The sequence below is a fragment of the Lycium barbarum genome, chromosome 4 (genome assembly GCF_019175385.1).
Source record: "Lycium barbarum isolate Lr01 chromosome 4, ASM1917538v2, whole genome shotgun sequence".
Lineage (NCBI taxonomy): Eukaryota > Viridiplantae > Streptophyta > Magnoliopsida > Solanales > Solanaceae > Lycium > Lycium barbarum.
The window spans coordinates 8,249,122-8,261,505 of record NC_083340.1 but is presented as its reverse complement, the minus strand read 5'-3'; the positions used below and the strand labels follow the sequence as shown (position 1 = coordinate 8,261,505).

General features: G+C 33.8%; 1 protein-coding gene across 2 annotated transcripts; it reads left to right on the top strand.

The window, feature by feature from the left end:
* The first annotated feature begins 383 nt into the window (after window positions 1-383).
* On the top strand, window positions 384-3,508 carry LOC132635084 (scarecrow-like protein 6). 2 transcript variants are annotated; one of them, XM_060351311.1, is made up of 4 exons: window positions 385-813; window positions 896-1,019; window positions 1,126-1,587; window positions 2,020-3,508. In XM_060351311.1, exons 3-4 carry the CDS (start codon window positions 1,126-1,128, stop codon window positions 3,241-3,243), a joined length of 1,686 nt encoding a protein of 561 aa, XP_060207294.1. In that variant the 5' UTR covers window positions 385-813; window positions 896-1,019; the 3' UTR covers window positions 3,244-3,508. The 2 variants fall into 2 exon arrangements, with proteins under 2 accessions (XP_060207293.1, XP_060207294.1); XM_060351310.1 differs by having other exon boundaries at window positions 384-813; window positions 1,126-3,508.
* The last annotated feature ends 8,876 nt before the right edge of the window (window positions 3,509-12,384 follow it).

Below are 12,384 nucleotides of genomic sequence, written 5' to 3'. Positions count from 1 at the left end.
CCCTCGGCCGATCTTACCCCTAACTCGTAAAGATAATACTCTATCTATCTCAATTTATGTGATATACTTTCATTTTTAGTCTGTCCAAAAAAGAATGATACATTTGTATATTTAAAAATAATTTAAAATTTTTCCCTTTTATCCTTAATGAAATGATTTACAGCCACATAAATATTTATTGCTTATTTTAGATCATAAATTTTAAAAGTCTTCATTCTTTTTTAAAACGATGTATCTCGTCAAACTAAATTACATAAATTAAAACGGAGAGTGTACTAAATACCCGATAAAAAATAAAAATAAAAATTCAAACTACAAAAAAGGTAGGAACTAGAGAGAGAGGGGGGAAAAGGGTTAAGATGAAAACAAAGAATGGGGGTGAAGAAGTACCATAGAGTAAAGAGAAAACAGAGAGGGAAATAGATAAAAGAGGGCAACCTTGTTTTGTTTTTTTTTTCCTTACTTTTTTGTGATGCAGACATCCGTGGCAGAACAGAGAGGACTGTGACATAAAAAGAGGTCAGAAAAAAACAAAGAAAAATAAAGCAAGACTAGCAGAAGAAAATCAAAGAAAGCTTACCTAGTGGCCCTATCTGTAGCTCTATTCTATACGAAAAAAGAAAGAGAAGAAAAGAGAGAACCCATACAGAAGAATAGTACATGACCAGAGGTCTAAAGGGTGATGTTCTATAATGGAAGAGCTAAAATGGGGACCAAGTTTATATTTTTGAACTAATGAATGTGTTTTCTATTTGTGGGGTTGGTTTTTCTGTGGAAGACAAGTTATTGAAAACAATAAGATCTATCTAGAAGGTAAGAAAATGAAAAATATCATCTTTCACTGTTAACTTTTTTTCTTTGTTATGGTGTGTGTTGATTTTTTTTTTTTTTCCAGATGAAGTGGAGACCAAGTTTGTATTTTTGAACCAATGGTTGTGTTTTATGTTCATGGGTTTGGTTTGAAGAACTCACTACTGTTCAAATCTTGATAAAATATAAGGTCCATCAACTAGCAAAAGGCAAGAAACCAAGTTATCTTCTTATTTTTGGTGTTAATTTTTTTGTTATGGTAATATTGTTGGTGTTCTTGTTGTGGGTTTGCTGATTTTTTTTTTTTATGTTCAGATGATTGTAATACCTCAAAATAACAGCTTACCACCAAAAGGGGTTCTTGGTGTTTCTAATTTTGTGCCTTCAATTTCTTCAACTTCTCCACCAGAAGCACAAATTTGCAAGAAAGATGCAAACTTTACAAGAAATGAACCGGTTTCTGTGTTGGATACAAGAAGTCCTAGTCCTTCAGCTTCATCTTCCTCGTGTTCTTATGGTGCCCAAAATGGTGGAAATATTGCAGTTCCAGGCACTGGAAAGAAAGAAGAGTTAGTGGCTGAGCTGCAGCCATTAACTGTGGGTGTGGAGACAGAAAAATCTGGTCTTGGATTTGGTGATTTGGATAATTTGTTGCCTGAATTTGCAGGCTCAGACCAAAGCTTTCTCAGGTGGATTTCAGGTGATGTGGAGGACCCATCAGTCAGCTTGAAACAATTACTTCAAGGAGGAAATGGTGATTTGGGCTGTGGATTTGAGGTATCAGCCACTGGTTCTTTAGCTCATTCAGATAATGTTTCTTTTTCTGGTTCAAATGTCTCTATGAATGCCAATATTGAGAAACTTGGTTGTGTTATAGACTCAAATAACAGAAAAAATGATAACTTTGATAATCTGAATGTCAATCTTTTGGCTAAGAGCTTTCAAGTGCAAAAATTAGAACAAAAGCCTCAACCTTTTAGTCCACTAGTAATGTCAAACCAAACCCAATTCAAGAATACTGCTTGTGTTAACATGTCTGGCTCGGTATCATATGACATCAATCCTGAACAGCCTCCGCCCAAACGCCACAATTCGGGCAACAGTTTGGGTGCCCTTGGTCCAAATTTAGGCGCTTTATTGCCTAAAGTTCCGTTTTTTGATGCAAGTTGTGACTTGTTGCTGACGAAACAACAATTGGGACAAATGCAGCAACAAGTGAATTTGCTGCCTCCTCAGCAGTTTCAGCCAAAGCCGTTAATTGTACCTAAGCTTGAGGCAGCTGGTGGTGGTGGTAATGGTAATTTGATGGTGCCCCGTCATCAACTGCAGGAACAACAGTTTATTTATGACCAGATTTTTCAGGCCTCTGAACTATTGCTGGCCGGACATTTCTCAAACGCGCAAATGATATTGGCGCGGCTCAATCAACAGCTTTCTCCTGTCGGGAAACCCTCTAGGAGGGCTGCTTTTTATATCAAGGAGGCTCTGCAGTTGCCTTTCCTTTTGCCTTGCGCATCCACCTTTTTGCCTCCAAGAAATCCCACACCGTTTGATTGTGTGCTTAAGATGGATGCTTATAAGGCTTTCTCTGAAATATCTCCACTTATCCAGTTCATGAATTTCACCTCCAATCAGGCTATCCTTGAAGCTCTTGGGGATGCAGAGCAAATTCACATAATAGATTTCGACATTGGTTTTGGTGCTCAATGGTCCTCATTTATGCAAGAACTTCCAAATAGCAGTAGAAAGGCTTCCCTAAAGATTACGGCCTTTGCATCTCCTTCAACCCACCACTCTATCGAAATTGGCATCATGCATGAAAGTCTAACACAGTTTGCTAATGATGCGGGGATAAGATTTGAGCTTGAAGTTATTAACTTGGATTCTTTTGACCCTAAGTCTTATCCCTTATCCTCCTTGAGGTCATCTGAGTGTGAGGCAATTGCTATTAATTTCCCAATCTGGTCTATTTCAAGCTGTCCATTTGCATTTCCTTCACTTCTTCACTTTATGAAGCAGCTCTCTCCAAAAGTTGTTGTATCACTCGAACGCGGATGTGAACGTACTGAACTCCCCTTAAAGCATCACCTCCTCCATGCCCTCCAGTACTATGAGATACTCTTAGCCAGTATTGATGCTGCTAATTTAGCTCCAGACATTGGGAAAAAGATTGAGAGGTCTCTCCTCCAGCCTAGCATTGAGAACATGATCTTGGGGCGCCTGCGATCCCCTGATCGGATGTCTCCATGGAGAAACCTATTTGCTTCTGCAGGATTTTCACCTGTTGCATGTAGTAATATGACTGAAATCCAGGCTGAATGTGTTGTTAAGAGAACTCAGGTAGGAGGGTTTCACGTTGAGAAGCGACAGACGTCGCTTGTGCTATGCTGGAAACAACAGGAGCTCTTGTCAGCTGTGACTTGGAGGTGCTGAGGAGCCTTTCTTCTGAAGCCAGAAGACTCTTTTCTTTTAACAGCTACTAATAGAGGTTTTAACTCTTCAATTTGTTGTCTGTTAAAAATCTGATTTATTGTGTCATGTATAATTTTACTGTTATGTCGCATTCTCCTAATTAGTCTTGACTGTGTAGGCAAGCGTTCCGCTTTAAACAAATCCTAACTATTGTCCGTGTTTGAAAATCAGTGTGCTGTATCTTCCTACATTTCCTTGTGTATTAATTACTATCTTTTCCATGTTATCATGCAATTGCTAAGTTCTAACAAATATTAACATGATTTCTGGATAAGTACTGCCTGATCCTTGATTGGTGAATGCTAATACTGTCATCATTTGGTTGTTTGTGTGGTGTGTATTGTATGTATGCTGGATAGTAATGACCTAGTTTCCTGGTTACAGGCAAGTCTGTTCCTAAGTGAATAATATTTCTCTTAAAACGATTGGGTAGGATGTTTTACTATTGATAGATATATTGGTAGGTTTGATAAGGTATGTCCTGGACGGAGCTTTTCGACTAACATTGGAATTATTTCAGGAAACATATATTCTAAAACTTAAAGTTAAAAAGTGTATCTTCACCACAGGTCGATCTTTTTTGCTTCCAAGGAGAGTGAAGAAATCTAGTTTGACTGATTAACGTCCTTTTAATATTTGCAACTTAGTAATGTGTTCATATGATATTAACAATCTCGTACTCCAACGTACGGAGGATTGTTGCGGATTCAGTTGATTTTGCTTTGAGGTGTAATTGATGAATTGAGTGGTATGTGGCTACTCAGTCTGTATTTAGTGAAAATTATGCATGTTTACGATTGCAAGCGTATACTCCACAACATAGCCACACAGAAATCCATCACTATCAGCGATTGTCAGTACTCAGTAGTGTTGCTTTTGTTCTTGGTGTAAGTCATTAGCAACACATCTAGTATTTGATTGCTGATTTGCTGCTATGAAGGAATGAATTCATTCTCACTAATCAATCATTTTTGGACTTGGGATAAATTCATTCTTAGTGGATATGTTGTTGTTGGATAAATTCATTCTTCTCAAAATATGAGATGATATTGATTAATCACTGTGTACATAGTTGTAGTTTTTGCTTGGTGAAAGAAGAAAAGGAAATAAAGAAGAACAAATGACCATGGCATGGTCCTTTTGTTTGTTAGTTCTTTCTTGGCATGCATATACTTGTTTTCTAAAGGTTTATACTCTTTTACTATTTTGTTTTTTTCTTCTGGTCCGATAAACTCTCAAGTACATGTTGCTCAATATTCATTTCTATGCCTATTGTTATTTCACTCTTGTAAATACTCACTTTGTTGCACGCGATTTCCTTTATCAGTCCAAAAGTACGACACATTTCTATATTTTCTTAATGAGAAAGTTTTATAGCCACACACATGTTATGATATGTTAAGACCACAAGTTTCAAAAGTTTTATAGCACAAATATTTATATGTTTATAATGACAAGTTTTGATATGATATGTTTAAGACTTATGATATTTTTAAGACTATTAAGTTTCAAAAGTTTTGTAGCACAAATGCTTACATGTTTAAAATTACAAGTTTTGAAAATCTGCATTTCTAATTAAACGCCAGACAGAGTCAAACTATAGCTAAAAGCCTAAAACTATATCAATCAAAGTGGCGAAGGGAGTACTACTATTTGTAACTTAAACTGGAAAACATTTGAATGCTTCATTCTTTATACAAAAAGGAATTGTATTAGCAGCAAAACAAATTTGGTTAAGAATATTTCTACCATCAAGAGTGATCTAGTGGTTAATGATGGATAAAATGTGAGACTCTGAGATGATCTTTTCCAATTTATTTTAAATTTTGATGAGCAGTGTTACCGAATACTTTTATTGGAATATCAAATATAAGCTGAATAGTTGATATATATATATTTATATATATTAATTACAGCCGTGTAGTTAGAGCATTCCTTCTAAACTATAGCCCTGGTCCCGCGGGAGAGTCTGAATTTGGAGTGGGTGGAAAAAATAAGTTGAGACAGCTTAGTATTACATTATTATAACGACTTTGTATTATATCATTGTTATATTAATAAGTGTTGTACGTCATTAATTCCATCATTCCTTTGAAATTACGAAGTCCGCATCATTATTTTAGAATAGTGGTAGGTAATTAGGATTACCTAATGCATGCTAAATTATTATTATATATTTCATTCATTGTATTTGTTATCATCATCTTCAATAATTTAGTCCATCCCCTTCACCAGACCACATGGGTCATATTTGATTGAACTCAATAATCTAATCTAAATTTTGTGAATTTCAAGGTAAACTTTATCTCAAATCCAACGTAGACAACTAGGCAAGTGGACATGAAATTCATTAGTAGGACCATATTTGGAGGACTTTTGGATAATTTTAATCCTTAGGCAATAGATATATTGTGGAACATGACAAACATTAATCATAAAATTAAAACCAACCTCAAGAAGCTAATACGAACAATATGTCGTTTTCATTTCGAAAGACTTCAATATTAAACCTGACAGGTACCTTTAAGGCCAAAAAGAATATAAAGAAATATTAATTCCCAAGAGACCGTTCAATCGGCTGTCAGTGCCCTTTATTTTTCTTTTTTCTTTATATTGTGATCTTTTATTTGCAGGAAAGGTAATAAGCTTGTCATTGGACCCCCCCCCCCCCCTCCTCCCCCCTCCCCCCAAAACACATAAAAAAAGAAATTAATTAAAGAATTCATTTACAATCACCGGTTAGGAATTGAATATTCTATAAAGATTCTCTAACTACATTAACGCTTCAATTCCAAAATAAGTTGGGGCCGATTATGAATCCTTATTAACATACTATGAGGATTTATCATGAAATTGACTAGTTCAATGTAACTACCAGTTTACAACAGTTTTTCTTTATTCAAATTTGAGACCGATAATGTGAATAAGCTCACACAGGCGGAATTGGATTTCTCCAACTAGAGAATAGAAAAACGAGTAAGGCTATTATTTTATGATGCAAGTTATTTTTTATGAAAAATATTCTCACAATTTTTGTTTTGATATTTGGGCAGTGAGTGAAAATATTCCACATATAGAATTAATAATATTAGCAGAAAGAGTGTTTGATGAAATCGTATTAGTACGAAAGATTTATAATAGTGTCTTTGTAATAGTTGGAGCAAGTAATACGCACGAAGTTAAAAGTTAATATAGTTGCAAGAAACATGACTAACACCCTTACAAAAGATTTGATGACCGAACAACATAAGATAATTTTCTCAGAAAAAATCTTTTTCCTTTAAATGACTTCCGTTATACCAAACAAACTTGGCGACTATATGTGTTTCACCTTCTAGGAATGAAAGAACGTAATCAAATTGAACCTATAATAGAAAAAGGTAAAATTACTCAAATGACTACCTTATAGTAGTTTCCTATCATTTATAGCTACTCTTTTAAATATTACCATTTGTAGCTATGTTTTCCCAATTAAGGTATTTTTTTCGAATGTATTTGATGCGTGTAAATTCATAGAAACACAGTAAAAAAGAAAACATATCCCTTGATTTTAGGCCATAACGGTGGGATCATTTAATTAGTTATTAATTGGTATTTTTTACCATACTCTTCCACGAAATCATATTTTAGATTTCTTTTCCATAACTGTTTTCTATTCCTTCATCCAATCTTCAACATTCAAACGTAAAAAATTAAAAATTCAAAATTTGAAAACATTCGACAGCCAAAACTTACAAAAATACACCACCAACCACAACAATTGGTAGTTATATCATAGAACATACACAAATACATATATTTTTCATCTTTTCAAAAACCCTAAAAAACTTTCTCTCTCCCCTTCTCTCGTGTGCGCCGCCATAACTACCACCACGGCTTGGAGCAAAAACAATCACTTCCACCAAGTTGTTTTTGTGGAAGAATAATAACACAAATAGCGAAAATTTCACAAAACAAAGGAGATGGGATAGAACGTGAAAGAGGCCCACTTTGACCACATATGCCTTGAATCGAAATAACCGTACTAAAAATACCGTTTCGGATTGCAATATCCCAAAATGGAAAATCGAATTTTGCAGAAGGGTGAAGACAGGAAGAAGACGACTATTTCACTGGGCATTCACAGATTCTTCCCTTTTTAAAAGGTAAGAATTTATGAAAAAGGAGAGAGAATGGTAATGTATATTAAGTGATTAATATTGTTACCATTAAAAGGGGATATGGGATTGAAGGTGCTAATTTTTAGGTGTATTTGTGAAATGATAATTGAAAGTTTCTTTGTAGCTATAATAGTTAAATTAGAAAAGTATTTAGTTATTATTAGTAATTAAAATAAAAAATAATTATTACCACTAATTATATATTAGAAGTAGCTATATCGCTTAAAAATTCCGTAGAAAAATGTGAAGGCCTTGAGGCAAAGCCCATGTGATGAGTAAGGGAGGATAAATGTGATCCATTGAATATGAATTTTGGGTGCTAAAGTGGTCCATCCCTTGGCCCATTCAATGGATGATATGACCTTTTTACTTTTTTTTGGCAGACATTCTTCTTACTAGATTGTGGTGGATTGTTTTTTCAAACTTATTTTATTTACAATTCTATACAAAAAGAGAAGTTTTTAAATTTTTCCCTTAATGCTCTGTCGTTTTGATGTCCATTCCTTTCTCTTCAACTGATAAAAACAATTGATGGGCAAGGGGTAATGGCACCAAGCACTTTGTCCTGTCTTTCTCTCATTTCATAGACATCTAGTGATGTCACAACTTGCAAAAATTGCAAGAGTCAATTTAATTCTACATTGGCTTGTTTCAATTTTTTTTTTTAAAATGAAATAACCACCAACAAGGTTACGGTGAAGTATTAAATACTCCTTCATCCTTAATCAGAGATTTCATATTTGAGCTCTAGATATAAAATCATCTTTATTAGAGATTGATTTGTCTGCCAATATGAGACTTCACAACGTGAATCGAAATTTAATCGAACTCCAATGCAAGTACCAGACACCGAGTAGAAAATAACAAAAAGAGGTCATATATGTTGCAAGCACCAATTTGTAAATGTAAAAGTATAGTGAAAGACAATATTAAAAAGGATGAGTTACATAAAAATAACTCGTCTCTAAGAACTTTTGCAATCCATGCAGACCTAGCGACAAAAATGGAAAAATGAAAAATTAAATTAAATAGGTAATACCAATTAGTTGTGATTTAAGTATGTTAGTACACTTACTTTAGTTCTTATATGATTTAAAAACCTTTTAGTTCTGAAATATAAAAGACTTATAGTATTTTTATTTTATTTTGCATAATATTATTAATCCGAAATAAATTTAAGTAGTGCAATATATGGTCAATGAAAATCATATAGACGGCTCAATTCACTTGGTATAATTATGTTGTATGCACAACGTTCATTTTTTTGTGCGGAATGCCCTTCAAAGGCACTGATCTATAATTTTTGCTCCTCAAAATTAGTGATCTTTAATTTTTGTCCTTCGCTAAAAATTCCTTGATTTCCAGTTCGAATTCCTGCTTACTCAATAATTAAAAAAAAATAAAAAAAATTGCAAGGTAGAGTTTAGATTCGCAAGGCAGAGTTTTGCTACCTTCAGGCAGAGTTTGAGGCAAACTCTGCATTAAGATAGGGGCTTGCATTAAGATATATATTTTTTTTATTCAGTTGAAATTTTACAAAATTCTGTCTTAAGGTCTAAATTTTGCCCGAATAGGCCTAATTTTACTATGAAACTCTGTCTTGCAATTTTTTTTTTATTGAGCCAGAATTTGACACTCAAAGCCTCGGAATATTAGGCGAAGGCCAAAAATTAAAGACCAGTGCCTTTGAAGGAAAATCGTGCAAATGAACCCATAACCTTCACATATCACAGTACTATTAGTACTATATATATATGTTTTTGTGCAGATTGCTCTTCAAAAGCACTGGTCTTTAATTTTTGTCCCTTAAATTGGTGGTCTTTAATTTTTAGCCTTCGCCTAATACTCCAATGTTTTGGGTTCGAACCCTAGTTCAGTAAAAAAAAATAAAAAATCGCAAGGCAGAGCTTTGGATTCACAAGGCAGAGTTTTGTAGGCAAATCTTAAGGTAGAATTTTGGCATACCTGAAGACGAAACTCTACCTGATCAAGTAGAGTTTGAGTCAAAATTGCACGGTTTTCCCTTCAAATGGGTTGGTCTTTAATTTTTATCCTTCAAAAAACAACTTATGCCCAGCGAGGCATCAGTTATTTAAAGGCAAAAGTCACGCTAGGCATAACTTATGGGATATTATGAGAAAATATAAATTTATGCCTCGTGAAAAAGTTATTTGTCGAGGGGGAAAAAGTTAAAGACCAGTACGAAATAGTGGCAAAATGCAAATGACCCAAGAACTTATCCCGCTAGCTATAAGTTAGACTTTCTTTTACGCGGATTGTCCTTCATATTGGTCTTTAATTTGTGTGCCTCAAATTGCTAGTCTTTACTTTTTGCCCTGCTTATCATTTAATGAAAATTTGAGGGCCAAAAATCCTTATTCACTGGATTACGAAACCAGAGATTCTAGGTTTGATCCCCCGACAGAGGCGATGAATTTGTTGTTTTCTTACCAAAAAAATTCGCTAGGCATAAGTTTAGAGAACCTTTGCCTTGTTCGGTATAGGTTCTATAGGAAATAAATTGTTCGGCATAAATTGTGTAGTAACTAATTCTCAAGTTTATAGAAATTTGCCTTGTCTGACATAATTTCTGTAGGAATTAAATTTCAGACATAAATTGTGTAGTGCCGAGCGAATTAGTTACTACACAATTTATGTCGAAAAATTTAATTTCTACAAAAATTATGCCAGACAAGGAAAAATTTCTATAAACTATGCCTTGTTAAATAGATAGGTTGATTTTTTTTCGATGTTAAAGATTTTTTCGACCACTTTTTATCACTTAAGACAAAAATTAAAGACTACCCCAAGATGGGGATATTTGTGGGAATGACTAAGGGGTCGTTTGGTAGGAGGGATAGAATGGACTGGATTATTAATCTAATGGGATTTGAATTAATCCTATATTTGATTGGTGCGATGATTTTTTTTAATAGCTCATCCAATTCCATGTATATGGAATAAAAGGTGAGATAAGATGGGGTGAGATTAAGCCTGGCAACCGGTTCAAACCGGACCGGACCGGTAACCGGTTAGTAAACCGGCCGGTTTCCGGTCTAAAAATCGGAACCGGCCACCAGTTTCGGGTCCAAAAATCGGAACCGGCCACCAGTTTCGGGTCTAAAAATCGGAACCGGCCACCAGTTTCGGTTTACCGGTTTCAAACTGGAAACCGGACCGGACCAGTCCTAAACGTTAGAAAACCCTTTTTTTTTGTATAGTTTATATATATATATATATATGTGTGTGTGTGTGTGTGTGTGTTATATTGTAGGTATATGTTATATTAGTATGTTGTAGGTATATTTACATATGTTATATAAGTTTATAAGTAAAATTTATATATTTACTGACTAACGGCATATACGTATATGTATATTAAGTTATATGCTTAAGTTATACTACATATACCTAAAATATACTAAGAATATACTTATATATGTCAATATATATATATATATATATAAATAACTTAAGTTATAATACATTTAACTTAAACATATATATATATATATATATATATATATATATATATATATATATATATATAGCTTAAGTTTTTTCTAAGTTTATAAATTCCTATTTTATAAATTAAGTATATTTATATTATAAGTATATTCTTAGTATATTTTAGTTATTTTTCAAGTATATAACTTTCTAGTTTTAATTTAAGCAGATGTATATTATAAGTATATTTTAGGTATATTCCTAACTTAATATAAGTAAAAATATGAACACAAGTAAATAGAAGAAAGCTCAATGAGCCATATATTTTATTCATTAATGGATAACATTTATTTGCAAGTTATAATTTTTTTTAACTTGCAAATAATACATGAGTTGCAAACAAATAGTAGAATAATAAAATCAAAAAGTGTCAATCATTTGGCTAATATCCGCCATATCATATTCAGTCATGGAGATATCTTCAAAGTCTTCCATTTGGTCCACTCCACTTGCTATCAAATCTTCAATCTCTTCCTCTTCGCCTTCCACCGCTTCTAAGTTTTGGTTGCGTCGCTCCGATCTAACCCAATCGCGAATGCACACTAGTACTTGCAAGCTAAATCCGGATAATGAGTGTCTATGGTCTCCAATTTGTTGTCTTCCTTGGTTAAGTGCACTCTCCGAAGCCACAGTGGATATTTGAACCGTAAGGATATCTCGAGCCATTCTTGAAAGTATCGGATGACTTGCCTTGTATCTCTTCCACCATGCTAAGACGTCCACATCATCTAGTTTCTTGATATCCACATTTTGCTGCATCAAATAAATGTGATATTCATCAAAGTTTGCATTATAAGGAGTTGGATGTGAATGTAAAACTTTTAAATGCGACAAACTCGACAAGCCCTTTTTGCTACTTTGAGAAGTAGTAGGGCGTGGAGCAACGGGTGTAGCATTTTCTTCCAAATTAGAATAATGACTAAAAACTTTTCTAAACTCGGCATCAATAGCGAGCTCGGCTTCAGTTAAAGATGGTTCAACTTCCTCTTCAACTTCTAAAAAGGTATAAATTTGATTAACCAATGCTCTAGTATAAGACATTTTTAAACAAGGATTTAAAAGAGAACCCAATATAAATAAAGTTGGGATGGGAAAAAAATACTTCTTAAATTTTGTTGTCATATTAAAAATTGCCGCTTGATAACCGGATTTATTTTTATACTCTTGTAAAACTCTAGCTATTTCAGCTAAGTAGGCTAAAATTTCGGTTACCGTGCGATAGAATTTTCTAGAAAAAGTAAGTTGCATTATAATTTTTTTGTAAGAGTTCAACACATTCCTTAACATCTTTCCAATCGGTAATATTTAACCAATCATCACTATTCGTATTAAAATGGTTGTGAACTTGTTGTATGGGAATCCTATAATCATATGTTTGTTGTAACATAATGTAAGTGTAGTCCACCCAGTGTCAACTTCTACTTGAATTTTCCTA